We start from the raw sequence: 14,884 nt of genomic DNA on the forward strand, positions 1-14,884 counted from the left end.
TCTTTTCATGCTCGCACGTAGGGAATGTCCGACAGTAGGCATCAAGAAAGAAGAGGCAAAATGCCGAAGAGGCCCCCACTTAATTGTGGCTCAAGAGGGCAACTATGGACTCAATGAGTTATTTGCAAATTCAACAGCATGGTTGAATTTTTGCGAATAGCTCGTTGGTCATTTGATATTTTGATTGTTTTATTATTTTGCTCGTCAATAATTTATAGTGATTTTTTAAGAATGGAAGTAATTAATATAGTTTTCTTTATGTTATATTGCCAAAAATAAATCGAGTATTTGATAAATTTGATTTTATAGAGTACAATCCCATTCAGAATTCCTCCTCATTTTAATATCATATCATTTTTTCATTTCCAATTACCCCACACCCTTCTTCATTCTTCATTTTATTCATAGAAACTAATTATTTTATAGTATTTTTTAATATATTCTTTTTTCTAGGTATTAGAAACTTAATTTTCATTTTATTTTGTTTCAGAATATGATTAATTCTAATGCACTTGTAAGTGCATCGGATGTTTCATCGGGAACTTGCCCTTTGATGCATTCATTGCATCTTTTCAGACCTCCAAAATAATCTTTTCTTTTTCTTTTTCCGGTTCGTTTTGGGTTTTTTTTTTTTTTCAGTGGGTAGCGGGTAGATCTTTCTTTGGTTTCTTCACAAAGAAAGGTCTACTTCAGGGATGCGACCCTGCCCTACGCGAGCCATGATTTTCTCCTACCTCCAATAATTAGGAGAAATCATGTCCTTACCTAAAATCCTTCCTTCCCCCAACCATCCTATTTTAAATATTTTATTAGCAGAATGAACTATGGAGACGATGTCAAAATTCTTTTCAAGAGAAGATGACAAAGGACCAAAAGAGGACTGAGTTATGGTAAACTATTTGGTAGGATAAAATAATTATTTTTATAAGTAAATGAAGTATTACATTTTTACAGGTACCATCTAATATTACACTATACTTTAGGTAGATTAAAAATTATTAAATATAGAATATCCATAACTTGTAATTTCCATATGTGCATATATTGAAATTATTCTAGGGTGTTTTACTTTTCAATAGAATAAACGATGTTATTTAAATTTTATTTAGGTTGTACTCCTCATTTATTATTTTGTCTTTTTTGGGTATTCATACTTTTTTTTGTATTCTCCATAATAATTTTAAGGATTTTTCGGATGGTACTCTTATGGTGGGGCCTAAGAGACTGTATGAGAACAATAGATTGTTTCAACGCATATACATTGGTTTCAACGTTACATACCTATTAACGTACTTTAAATAGAAAATAATTTTAATATGAATTTATTTTTTCAATTTATCAGATAACTGTCTTCAACTTGATTGCGTTCCTAGATCGGAAGGTAATATAATATACTCCAATTACTTACATTGCAAATAAAATTGTATTAATATTGATTAAAAATTTCTGTTTCAGAAGTGGTTTAATGGGTAGCGGGTAAATTTTTTGTTCGTAAAGGGTGGTACCATTTACAAATAAAGAATTTACTTGAGGGATGCGACCCTGCCCACGCGAGCCATAATTCTATCTTACTCCCAAAGATAGAATCATGTTCATTTAACTTTTAAGCTGGAACTATCGACTTTTATTTCTTTTTTTTTTTCTTTTTTGGCTTTTTGATATGCATAGATAGATATGCATTTAGCATGGGAAACTGAAGCTTCATTGTAAGGGAAAACATCTTCCGCTAATTGTTAGACGGACCCAAGGATTCTTTTCCGTAAGTTCGCAATAGTATACGGTGTTGGACTGAACATTTAGTGTAGGTTTCTCCTAAATTTAGAGTCAGTGGACTAGTCCAATCGGGGGGAAACCACTTTAAAAAAAAATCGTGAAAAGTTCCGCTTTAAAAGTTATACCTATCCCCCCTTTTTCCTATCCCTTTTATGTTTTAACTTTTTTTTATCCCTTTGTTTTCTGTTGCAGATTGGACTATGGTAAGGAAACGACCACAGGTGGACCAGAGGAAGACCATAAAGGAACAAGAAGTGGACTTGGTAATGTAGGATAGTATAAAATAATTATTTGTATAAATAAAATGAAAATTTGCATCTTTATATAATTCTCCTTTTAGCATCGAACGTGTTTGATAATTATTTTTAATGTATTTTCTTTATTTATAGATTCCATGAAACAAATGATACTTGTATACTCTTTTTAATTATTATACTTTATTTTATGGAGATTGAAAATTATGTATTTAAATGTATATAGATTGTATTTCTATAAGTTGAAGTTATTCTAGGGTGTGTTAGTTTTAAGTATCATCGATGATTCTATTGAATTTCTTTTCAGATTACACTCCTTGTCTTTCATTTTGTATTTTTTAGTATTGAAATTTTTCTCTGGTATTTTCGATAATAATTTTAAGGATTTTTCGGATGGTACTCTTATGGTGGGGCCTAAGAGTTAGGTTCATTCCTTTGAATTATATTCGGATGTGAGCATCTTTAGGATGCACATCCCTCTTGGGTCTTCAGAAGCGGTTACCTCCTCGTGGTTAGACCTGGGCAATGGATATTACTTTCCATGTAATGTTTATCATATTTTGATATGCTATACATTCCATGGCAAGTAAAATCTAGCTAAAGACCGCTTACCATTAACCCCTTAAGTAGAAAGCTCGAGTTAACTCGAGCGACTTTGTATTACATTGAGCCAAAAATGATTTTCTTTTGGCCAGTTTAAAAAAAAAATTGTTCCTTAAGGGGTTAATATTATATTAATAATTGGTTTCTTTTATTTTCCTGTTATTTTAATGTTTATTTAGCAGGATGAACTATGATGCAAAATTTGATTCAAGAGGAGATTGAAATGGACCAGAAAAGGACTAAGTTATGGTAAATGGGTTGTATTTTAATTTATTTATTACTTTTGTATTGTAAAGCACTCGTAAAAATATCATTTTTCTGCCTACACTTTCTTATTTTTGCATAGGTACCATGGATCAGTCCAAAATCATCGATATGTTTCAGCTTAAAAATCTTATCTTCAATTTTTGTTTTATTCTTTGAAATTTTTTATTTACAGGATACATTATGAAGAATGTAATTATCTTCTTTTTTTTTACAGGTACCATCTAATATCATTTTTTTTCTACAGGTACCATTTAATATTATATATATTTATTTTTATTATACTAATAAAAATACTACTTTTAATTATTAAGTAATTAATATAAGTGCATATTCTTATCTAAAAACTCATTAAATATGATCTATGTACCTTTTCCTCGAGATTCACCTTTTGACTAAGATATCATCCTCTATGAAAATACTTTTTCCAATGTTGTTTAGGTTATTTTTCAAATATTGCCTATTTATACAATAGAAAAAAAACATTCTAAATAATGAAAATTATTACTTTCTAAATTTTACACTATTTTCACTATACACATTACTTTACACATTTTACTTGTAAATAGAATAAAAATAATGAATAAAATAAAAAAAGAATGCATAATAAAAACATTATCTCATTGTATACGAGAAAACAATCATGTAGAAAAGGAACTTTGTCAAAGAAATTTGTAAAACAATTGACAATCTATCGCTTGCCAATAATACAAAAGTCCCTAGTATCTGTATCAACACGTAAAAACTCGTCTTTAAGATAGGAATTTATTTTTATACGGGTGGCAAGCGATAGATTGTCAATTGTTTTACAAATTTCTTTGACAATGTTTCTCGTCTACATGATTTTTTCTTGTATGTAATGAGATAATGTTTTTATTATGCATTCATTTTATTCTACTCATTATTTTTTATAATATTTACACAAGTGACATGTGCATTTAATAAAATAGTAATTACATAGTAGTGAAAAGAATGAAAAGGTGTAAGACTTATAATATTAAATTCTCTTTAATGGAATGTTATTTGCGTTGCATACATGGGCAACATTTGGAAAATAACATAACCAACATTGAATAAAAGTATTTTCACAGAGGATAATGCCTCAGTTAAAAGGTGAATTTTGAAGAGAAAGGTACATAGATCATATGTAATAAGTTATTAGATAACAATATGCACTTATATTAATTATTTAACAATTATTTTATCATTCTAATATTCTCTAATTACATTTCAGATTGTTTCTATGCATATACATTGGTTTAAATATTTCATAGGATTTAAGGTACATTAAATAGAAAATAATTTTGATATGTTATAAAAGTATGTTTCTTTTTTCGATTACAAATTAAATTAACACTTATTACTTATAATTATTTTAAAAATAATGAATAGAATAAAGAGAATGTAGGATCTTATAGCATTGAAAATCATGTAGAATGATCTTCGTGTGAATCATATATAAACGTTATTGTAAATATTTTTGAAACAATGCACATCTTATGCATCTCTGAAAGTATTTAAATGGTAAGGATTCTTTATCGATACATATTTTGGGAATTTATTCTTTCATATGCTGCATTTTATATTAGACATTTTTATGTCGACGAATTGTCTTCCATACGATTGTATTCTTTTGTGCAAAACGACAAAGTTTTCGTAATGTCTACATTGTCTTTATTCAAGTCATTTTTTTTAGAATATTTATAAGTTATGTGTACATTTATTAGAAAAATAGAAATGATTTTTAATTTATTTAATAAATAAATTATCATATGTAGTTTGACCAGCGTGGTTATGAAGAAGGTCAGATTCTGTCCGTGTAAGAAGCTGTGATGACCCTTTTCATGTTCAAAAAAATGAATTAGCCAATCACAGCCCATCTTTCGTCTGAATTCTTCAGTTTCATGGCGTCGTTCGTGGAGATCAGATCGGAGTGTCATCGTCTCCTTAAAATCAGGTAATTAAAAGATATTTTGTAAGGTTCACACCTTTCTATTACAATATATAAAGGATAAAAGGATCAATTTTGATTTTTTGAGTATATTTTGACAATTTGTGTGGTTCTATATCGTATTTTTAATCATTCTAAATTTTTCTTTATTATAGGTGGAAAGAAGATATACTGCGCATAACTTTCGCGCATGCATTATTTTCGCGCCAGTCTTACGCGCCTGTTTTATGCACTGCAATATGGCGAATCTTTCGAATATTTTAATCTGTCATCTGTATACTTGTTGCAGCGAATTTTGTTATCCCGTTAATTTCAGGTAATTGTTTTAATTAATATTCTTACGTACACCTTCCTGTTATACATTAAATGATATATAACGAATGTTATATATCAAATGCATACTATATGCATAATTTTTATATGTGTTTTAATATTTTACTTTCTTTTAGCTTTCTTAACATGGGAGAGTTATAACACGAATTCACTAACCTTTTTTACCTTGTGGCAAGTTCTTTTATCTTCTCCATATACGGCGAGGTGAGCATTATTGTTTTTAAATATAAGCATATAAGCGTATAGAAATACTACAGAAAGAGTGAGAGAGAAGGAGTGAGAGAGAGAGAGAGAGAGAGAGAGGAAGAATAAGAAAACAATACACTCGACATATAGGTTATTATAAATGTGTATTTTTATTTCCAGGAATTTCTCGAGGAATTTTCTTCGTCGAATTACCGACGACAAAACGTAAACAGCCGATAAATAGGTATAATAGCCGAGCGTTCGACACTCCCGAGATCCCCTCTACTAAGGTTACGTAGTAACATACCTCTTATTCGGTTTCTATCTTTCAACGAGACAACATGAACGAAAATAAGGCGTATTAAATTATTTAATAATTTTATTTCTAACGTTATCTTTTTGATTTTAATAGTTTAAAAAGCTTTTCATTGCATAGAATGGTATAAAATCTGGTTTATTTTTTATGTTACTCTTTATTGAGTTTGCTGATACAATTACTGTTTTATATAGACAACTTTAAAGATTTGTAATTAATATTTTTACTAATATTACATACTTGGTATGTAATTTAGCAAGCAAATATAGTTGCATACTTTGATCAATTTCACAAATATTTAATAACTTTAACTTTTAATTATGTCAAATCTCATAGATTACTAAATTATTTCTTTCTATTTACCATTGAATATTTAATCAAAAATATTCAATGGTTTTAATGTGTGCCCTGCCTTCAGAAATGATTTACAGGAAATATTGTAATAAAATCTTTAGTATGTTTCAGCTTTTCAGACTTTTTATTTAATTTTATTTTATACGTCGTCATCCTAAGGGTAGGATACCCATCTTGCAGTCATCAATGAAGACTAAAAGTAAGTATATTTTACTATCAAACATTTGTATGACAATTTCAATTGATTTTTATTATAACAATGATATTAATTGTTCTTTTTCTTATTATGTTTCAGAAAATCGTTGCAATCGAGCGCGTAGGCAATGAGGTTCTCGTGTGTTGCATCGTGTTAAAATAAAATATAAAAAAGTCGACAAGTAGATTCAGTGTTGATCGTCGCATGTTAAAGTTTCGTTTGTTCGGTTAAGAAACTCGCAAGTTTCTTTTATTAAGTTTAAATGTGTGCTCATCGTCATCCTAAGGGTAGGATACCCATCCTGCATTCATCAATGAAGAATAAACGTAAGTCAATTTTTATATTAAACATTTTCTCAATAATTATAATAATTTTTATATAACAACGATTTATAAAATTTTGTTTTTATTTGTGTTTTAGATCATCGTTGGAATGGTATGCACATTTTATTAATTAAATTCAATTATAAATTCGTTTAACACTAGATTAGTTCACTATTTTTTAAAAATTTACAAACATTGTTTAAATGATAAAGTTGGTAGAGGAGAGGAATTAATATTTATGCATATTTCATTGCAGCATTAAAAATCACCATATATTTTTAAAAAATATTCTACTTTAAAATTAATTAAATTTAAATTTTATTAAATTACAATTAATTAAAATATTTCTATTTTATATATATGTAACAAAAAAGTTTAAAGTGAATCACATTTGCTCAGTCCATAAATCTAGTGTTAATTGAATTAATTGCATTGAATGCAGTTTTATAGTCATTATTTGTGCATTGTCATCGTCATCCTAAGGATAGGAAACCCATTGTGCATTCATCAATAAAGATTTAAAGTGAGTATATTTTTGTATTGAATAATTCCTCAAAAATTTTAATGATTTTCTGTAATAGTAATGATATTAATAGTATTGTTTTTTATTTCAGTTTCAGATTGCAATTGTGCACGAATGGCTCATATGTGGTAACCAAAGCAGTGGTTAGAGTGGTATCATCAAACTGCGTGCAATGCAGTCTTTGAATTAGTTGTAGAATCAGTGATCGGGCGAGTAATAAGTTAAAATCAAACGCGAATTAGAGTCAGTGTTGTTCGTCGTATAATAAAATATCGGTTTCGCGATAAGAAACTCATCTATAGTTTCTTATTTTCGTTCACACCGCGTTATTAGATTCACGCGAGGTGCATCATCTCGTGCATGGTGCAATAGAGCTGCATCCCATTGGAATACATTGTAAGTATTCATTTTTATTTACATTTTATTCGATTTTATTTATATGATTTTTTATAATATTCCAGATAACTTATCGTTTTGTTCTATTTTATTTTACAGATATAACCATGGATTTTCTTCCTTTCAAAGATGTTGGATGAATTCTTCGATGGATGTTCGATGGATCTTCTTCAATGGCAAATCGAGTATCGTCTTCCATTGTCAGACTACAATACTTGCTGCGAAGTAGGAGTGTTTTGGAGCCATCGCAGAACTTCTTAAACCGTGAGTTTTTATTTAAAGTCCCTCCAGTGCTCAATCATGCCGAGGATGAAAGGTCCCAATCGGCACGAGTTTCTGGTTGTAATTATTTAAATAAATTATTGACGAGCACATGAGTAATTCCTTTTTAGGAGTTACTCATGAAAATTGTATGTTTTATTATATGTTTTATTGTATGGTTTATTATTAGTTCAGGATAGGTTTTCTTGTCTCATCGGTTAAATTCATTTAATTCATAATGCAATTAATAAATGCACTCTCTTTTTTATTACGTGTTAAAAGCATGTAATAAATGTCTTACATGCATTTCTTCGTACATAGTTTATCTAATCGAAATTAATTTTGATATATCAATACTTTGATATTTTAAATAAATGAGCAAGAAGACAAACTCATTCGCGACGGATAGACTTTGGCAGTTAAATGGCGGCTCAAAGCCCAGTTCTTTAATTAGAACAGCCAACTTAATGAAAGGAGTCGTCCGAGGTTTGCAAAAAATATCCATCATTATGGTAGAGTCTTTTAATACATCCTTACCTCGAAACTATAATTGTTTCATATGGGGTATCTTTTTTTTTCATTCGCTTGTTTAAGTCATTATTCACCAAATGACTTGTAGAGTCCTTAGACCGTTTAGATGAATTTTTATACAAATGTATTTATGTATTTATGTCTTAATCATATTTTTTAGATCAGGATTTTCAGCTTCTAATATACTAATCCCCCGTTTCTCCCCCCCATACTTTCTGCGTTCTCATCTATGCGTGTGCCCAGGTGTTACACGTATGGGTGAGAAACAGTTAGCGTGGGTTTAGTTTTAGTATTTTCCCCTATTGGCGGCTGTTATTGTGCTAGTGATTGCATGATGTACTTTACACCTGTGTGTGCGTATTAGGTAGTGTGTATTGTACATCGTTACGCGATATTTTTTTATTCATTTAATACATCATTAAATACTTAAAGCATTACTTCTACATATCTATCTTCATTCTTACATTTATATTAAATATTTCTCATTTTTTTTGATAATCGTTTGCATAGTAGAGTTACTGCATATATTTGTGGAAACTTTGATATACTTGTATATTACTAGTATGCATACATATATACTAGTGTATACTTGTATTTTTGCTTTAGTTTTTTATGCAATAATCATTAGCCTTGACAGTCGATTACAGCAAAACGTACGTATACCCATTAGCATATAAGTTTATAAAACGTGGTTGAACTAGGGTGTCGGAGGTGCCCCGGGGCATGCTCTCTAGTTTAGGCTTTTGCACCCTGGTGGTATGTGTGAGAACCGTGGAGTGAGTGGGTGGGTATGTATGTTTTTTCTTAAAATGGGTAAAAATATGGGTAATAGGCCGGCAGGTAGCATACTTCTCTGAATGAATGTGAAAACTTTAATTTTAAGTAGGTAGGATCCAGGAAAGGCATTAGATTTCTTGCTTCCACTCCGGAGTGGAAATTCCGCCTCCTGGTTTATACAGAATTGTTACAAAATTTGATCATCTCATTCTATTATGCTTGATTTGATAATTTATTTTGTAATTATTCTGTGATCTTTATTATGTATCATGATTCAAAGGTATTTGCAACCGTTTGAAAGATTCATTTCTACTTCGATTTTATCTCGAACGAGATAGAATCGAATCAAATTCGCAAATTCTTTGATGCATTTGATACTTAGTTTTAAGTATTTCAGGATTAGCACTACGCACTATCGCGATTTCGTCTCTTACAGCTCTGGAAATATTTGATATAATTAAATATAACAAAGTATTGCAAAAGAAATGCATTACAATTATTGCACTTTTTTTTCAATTCCATTTTATTACTCGACGATAAAAGTGCGAAGTGTTATTAGGTCATCGAGGGAAATTATTATCTGCTTGGACATTCGATTAAATATTCTCGTGTATGGTCAATGAACTCCAAGTTCATTGATAGTCCACGAGCTAGAAAAGTGTACGCGAAATGTAAATTAATTTTGTAATAATTGAGAATTAAAATCATAACAAAATACGAGTTCATTTGCAAAATTAGTATGAAAGATCTTATCTTGCTCGCACGAAGGAAATGTCCAAATGCAGTTTTCATAGAATGAAGAAAGAAGAGGCTTAATGCCGAAGAGGCCCCCACTTAATTGTGGCTCAAGAGGGCAACTACAGGCTATTGAGTTATTTTCAAAGGTTCAACAGCAAGTTTGAACCTTTAGAGAATGGCTCTTTAGTCATATTTTATATTTTATTGTTGTACTTTTTTGCTCGTCATTAATTTCTAGTTGTAATTGGAGATGATGGACCATTCCATCTCCTTGGGACACCAAATGCGTGTCTATATCGTCAAAAAGATGCATATGTGTTTAGTTAGTTCGAGTCAAAATATTTAAATTCCCTTTTTATTACATTTTTAAACCTAATTATCGTCTTTTTAATATTAAAGTAATCTCTCTTTTTTTTTGTCTTTAAGATTTTCCACTTTGATCGGATTTTATTAAATTTGTAATTTTTTCTTTTCTATATATAAACATATTTATATTTTTTTGCTGACTAAATATTTGTACTTTTATTTTTTTATTTTGTTTTTATGTAAATTTCAATTCACGCGCCTAAATTCAATTTTATTATAGCAACTTTAAATAGAAATTTGATAAAAATAAATAGAGAATTCAATTTGAAAAGTGCATCTGCGAATTGGACGATTCATATGTCAGGCTATTGTATCTCACTTGATTCTGTAATTAATATAGTTTTCTTTTTGTTACAGGTTATCATCGTTGGATTTAACATCAAACCTATTAGCTTTTTGTTTAATTATGCGCCTTAAATGGCTGCCATGTAAATTACATGTATAAATGCATTTCTGAAGGCACACACTTAAATACTAAATATTAAATATTATAATTATTTTAAATTCTATAATAAATATAACTTTAAATATATTTGATGATATGAAGGGGGGCGAGAATTTAGTGGTTTTATTTTTGTAATAACATTTGTGACAGACATAGAACAATTATGCATATTTTTTGTTATTTTAATTAGGTAGTTTCTATGATAGGAGAAAATATTTTGAATATAGAAAAATAAAATTCTTTCAAAAAATCATGAGTAAAAAACGCTATGAGGAAACGGATGAATAGAAAAATATTACGCACTGTGGAATACGATATATTTTATTTTTATGTTGAAAAAAAATTTCAGAAAAATATATTCAAAAAATAACAATTTTTTATTACATCATGCTACAACTCCAAAATGATAATAGTTAAAAAATCTATAAAAATTTTAATAGATAACTATTATTGTAAAGATAAAGTTTAAACAGTTTCAAATTTTTCAAATAATTAATTTAACCGAAATAAACAATTGATATCCTTCACTTTCAAAAACTCAATGTTATTTAAATAAAAAAAAAAAAAACTGTGCATCTCTGTGCAGCAAAAATAAAAATTCAAATAGAGACTTTAAACTTGTTATATACTTTTTATTTTTATTTCTTTTTTTATTTATTTATTTCAAATGAGTCTCGAAGAGTATAAAAAATGTAAAAATACCTAAAATAAATACAATCCTAATATATATTTTCTAGGGGGGGTTATAAACTTTACTATGTGTTTTACGTACTCGAATAGAAGTAGAAGAGAGAGAGAGAGAAAAAAATAAGAAAAGAAAGGAAAGAGAAGAATCGTTTGAATTCAACGAGTCCAAAATAGTAGTAGTAGTAGTAGTAGTAGTAGCAGTAGTAGTAGTAGTAGTAGTGAGAAACATTCGAGATTAGCCAAACGTGTAAGGTTGATAAGAAAATTAGGTTTCTTGTATTTTTATTTTTTTTTTTTTTTTTTTATATTATTTTTACTTTGCCTTTTTTTTTTCTTTACTTCAAATAACTTGAGACTTTTTTCATGAGGTGGGAGTTAGGTAAAATGTAAAGATAGGTAGGAGCTTGTTTTCTTCTCGTTGTATCCTGTAACCTTGTGTAGTCGTAGAAAAAAGTACATAGGATAGACATGAAGAAATAGAATGAGATAGAAAGAGAGAAGGATGGTTTGTAGGAAAATGCTAGAGCATCTTAGATTGGACTGCATCTTTTACGATCGACTCGTGAATATCTTAACTTTCAACAACGATGTGAGACTACAAGACGAGAAAGAAAAGTGTAGATATATATATATATATATATTTAAAAGAAGAAACGTGTGAGAGAAAGAGAGTGAAATGGAAAGAATTGCCATTCGGGTTTCGGTGCAATGGCAAAAGACTTACACGAATGTAGAAAGAAAGTTGAGAAATTTCTTTTACCTTTTCTTTCTTTTTTCATTTTTCTTTTTTCATTTTTCTTTTTTCAATAATCAATGTTTAACATTATTTTTCTAATAAAACAAAAAGATATTATTTTAGAAAATAATAAATATATATATAATATATATAGTTTCATATAGTAATAACTTGAAATGTTGAGTAATTATTCAAATTATTATTCAGACAAGTTAAAAATAATTATCTTTCATTAAATTATTTAATTTTAAAATTTCATTATATATATATATATAGTAATACCTATATATTAATTATATCTTATTAAATTTAAAGATAATTATTATTTTTTTTATTTTTTTTTATTTGTAGAGAAATAACAAGTGGATTATATGAGGTTTAAATAAAATGACAATGTTATATTGAATTCTGTTTATTTTTTTTTAATGAAAATTTAAATTATAAATATATATGATTAAAATAATATGTTATTCGTTTATGATTATTCATGATTTATTATTAAAAAATATGATTAAAATAATGTTAGTCATTTATTATGATTATTCATCATTTATCGTTGATTCCGTATCATTTAATATCGGCCCATATCCCATTAAAGAGAAATATAATTTAATGATCCACAAGCAAATAATGGTTATAGTAGTTTCAACTTTGTCAGCTACATAAAATTGATAATATCTGAACCTATCGTAATAATATTTGAGTGTTTTCGTCCATGATGCTCTTTCTATCACAATTTCATTTGGTACTTCTTTGTTATCGTTCCTTCTTCCTTCTACGATAACATATTAAATATATTTCATAAAAATAGATTTATTTAAAAAAAAATATATATATATATATATTATAATATCATTGATCGTATCTTAAACTTACTATTTCTTCTTGAAATTTCTTGCCCATTTAATGAATTTGACATGATTTGGTAATTATTTTAAACTAATTTGACTTTTTTTTTTGTTCATTAACTAATCGTAGCTTCCATTGAATGAAAATATTATTTTTTAAATGTGTAGGAAATATATTGTTTGGTTTTTTTTGTTTTTGTTTTTTTTTTTTCTGAAAAAAAGTAACAATAAAAACAAATATAATTGTATTACATTTATAAAAATTATATAATATAATACATTAAAAATAATTTAAATACGTGTGTTTTGAACAATTTCACAAAGATTGTTAATTATTTTAAAAATCTAGAAAGTATATTATTATTAACAATTCATATCAACAGATTGAAATGAAATTAAACTCATTGTCAGTTTAGAAATGTTATTAGTAAATGTACGAGAATAATTAATCTCAAATATTTGTCTAAACAAATTTAATTAAATTTCACACAACGTTAATTAGAAAATCACATGAGATGTGAAATAATTTAAATAGAAATTATATTTAAAAAAAAAATTTTCCACGTTGATTAGAAATTATTTCGATACAATTATATTTATAATTAAATTTTAACAAAAGTAACAATAAATCAATTAGAATCGTATAATTAATTAAAATAATATTACAAGCATTAACGTGAATTACAAATAATTAAAAAAGAATATGTATATAAATTAAACGTTTGAAATATTTGACCAACTAAAAATCTGACAAGTTAATAATACAGAAATAAAATTAATTAGAGATATATTGTAGATATAAAATAAAATAATGATATAAACACAAATCATGGATAATGTAGCATGATGTATATGTTAAAATTGTACGATATATGACAGATATCCAATTAAGATTAGATCTCAAACGATTTTCACTCGTAGAAGATTTTACAGTAAAGTTTGAAAAGAAAGCAAAAGCAAACACACACCTTACTCCCCTTACTAAAATCCAGATTATCTCTTCTGGAAGTGGCACCTCAGGAAACACGAATATATCTTTAAAGAAGAGAGGGGTGTAGTTGTGTGTGGGGTTGGGGATGATAAGAGGGGAAGTAAAAGACCGTTTTCTAGGAATCACGAGAAAGGAAATGTCGAACACGTTTGAAAGTTTTCGTTTAAAGGTCTTACTAAGTCCTACTAGTACTTTACACTATGACATTTTCTTACATGTTGTTCTTCTATCTCGATTTAGTATACCAACATACACATTATTTTCCCCTACTTATGGTTTGTAAGTAAAATAGCAAAAGCATTCACGAATCTAACGCGATTGGTTGAAACTCGGTAACGTTGATGATAGAAGTTTATCGTTAAAAACAATATTATTATTTTATGTTTGCAGTTATGGTTACGAGATAAAATATCAAAGTCGATAACTGATAACCAAAGTCGATTATGTAAACTCGAATAATACTTTATTTTATTTTGGATTTTTGTTTAACAATTATGGGAAATTTTTTGTAATATTTTTGTAGAAGGAAGAACTAAAAAAAAAAAACAAAAATGTTAATTATTTATAGTTAATTAAATTATTCTTTAAAAAAAAAAAAAAAAATGATGATGATGAAAAAATATTATAATTAATGAAAAGTCATAGACGCGATTCTTTCGTTGAATTTTTTTTTATCCTTCCAGTTGAGAGAAAAAGGTGAAAGAGAGGGATGGTATACCATCATGCTTGAAATAACTTGACAAAACAAGAAAGAAAAAAATTAACAAACCCGATGCGACGATGCCTTTTGGTAAACGAAAGTAAAGAAAGGAAAAATAATATCACGAAGAAATAAAAAATAAAAAGAACAACACGAATGTAATCAACATTTGAATGAGTCAAGATAGGCAGAAATTTTTGTTGTTAAAATCGTGTTCGTCGTGATGAAAAAAAAAAAGAAAAAAACTTTGACGAGACGTTAAAAACTCTTAAAAAGCCCGATAAAATATTTGTAAACGTCGAGAAAGAAAAATGTTATAAGAAAAAAAAACA

At 27.9% G+C, this 14,884-nt stretch overlaps 1 protein-coding gene and 1 long non-coding RNA gene across 2 annotated transcripts; one reads left to right on the forward strand and one right to left on the reverse strand.

The window, feature by feature from the left end:
- Positions 1–5,041: 5,041 nt before the first annotated feature.
- Positions 5,042–6,779, forward strand: LOC149031734 (uncharacterized). The gene is made up of 4 exons (XR_016177446.1): positions 5,042–5,161; positions 5,295–5,382; positions 5,545–6,556; positions 6,651–6,779. It is a non-coding gene; the product is annotated as an uncharacterized LOC149031734 (long non-coding RNA).
- A 5,708-nt stretch (positions 6,780–12,487) lies between these two features.
- Positions 12,488–14,332, reverse strand: LOC149031735 (uncharacterized). The gene is made up of 3 exons (XM_089174998.1): positions 13,830–14,332; positions 12,890–13,072; positions 12,488–12,788 (listed from the first exon to the last, which is right to left on the reverse strand). The coding sequence occupies exons 2-3, from the start codon at positions 12,930–12,932 to the stop codon at positions 12,553–12,555; spliced, it is 279 nt and encodes a 92-aa protein (XP_089031124.1). The 5' UTR covers positions 12,933–13,072; positions 13,830–14,332; the 3' UTR covers positions 12,488–12,552.
- Between the last annotated feature and the right edge of the window lie 552 nt (positions 14,333–14,884).

The sequence above is a fragment of the Polistes dominula genome, unplaced genomic scaffold (assembly GCF_049000335.1).
Source record: "Polistes dominula isolate Pdom_NZ unplaced genomic scaffold, Pdom_raw_medaka contig_78, whole genome shotgun sequence".
In the NCBI taxonomy this organism is placed as follows: domain Eukaryota; kingdom Metazoa; phylum Arthropoda; class Insecta; order Hymenoptera; family Vespidae; genus Polistes; species Polistes dominula.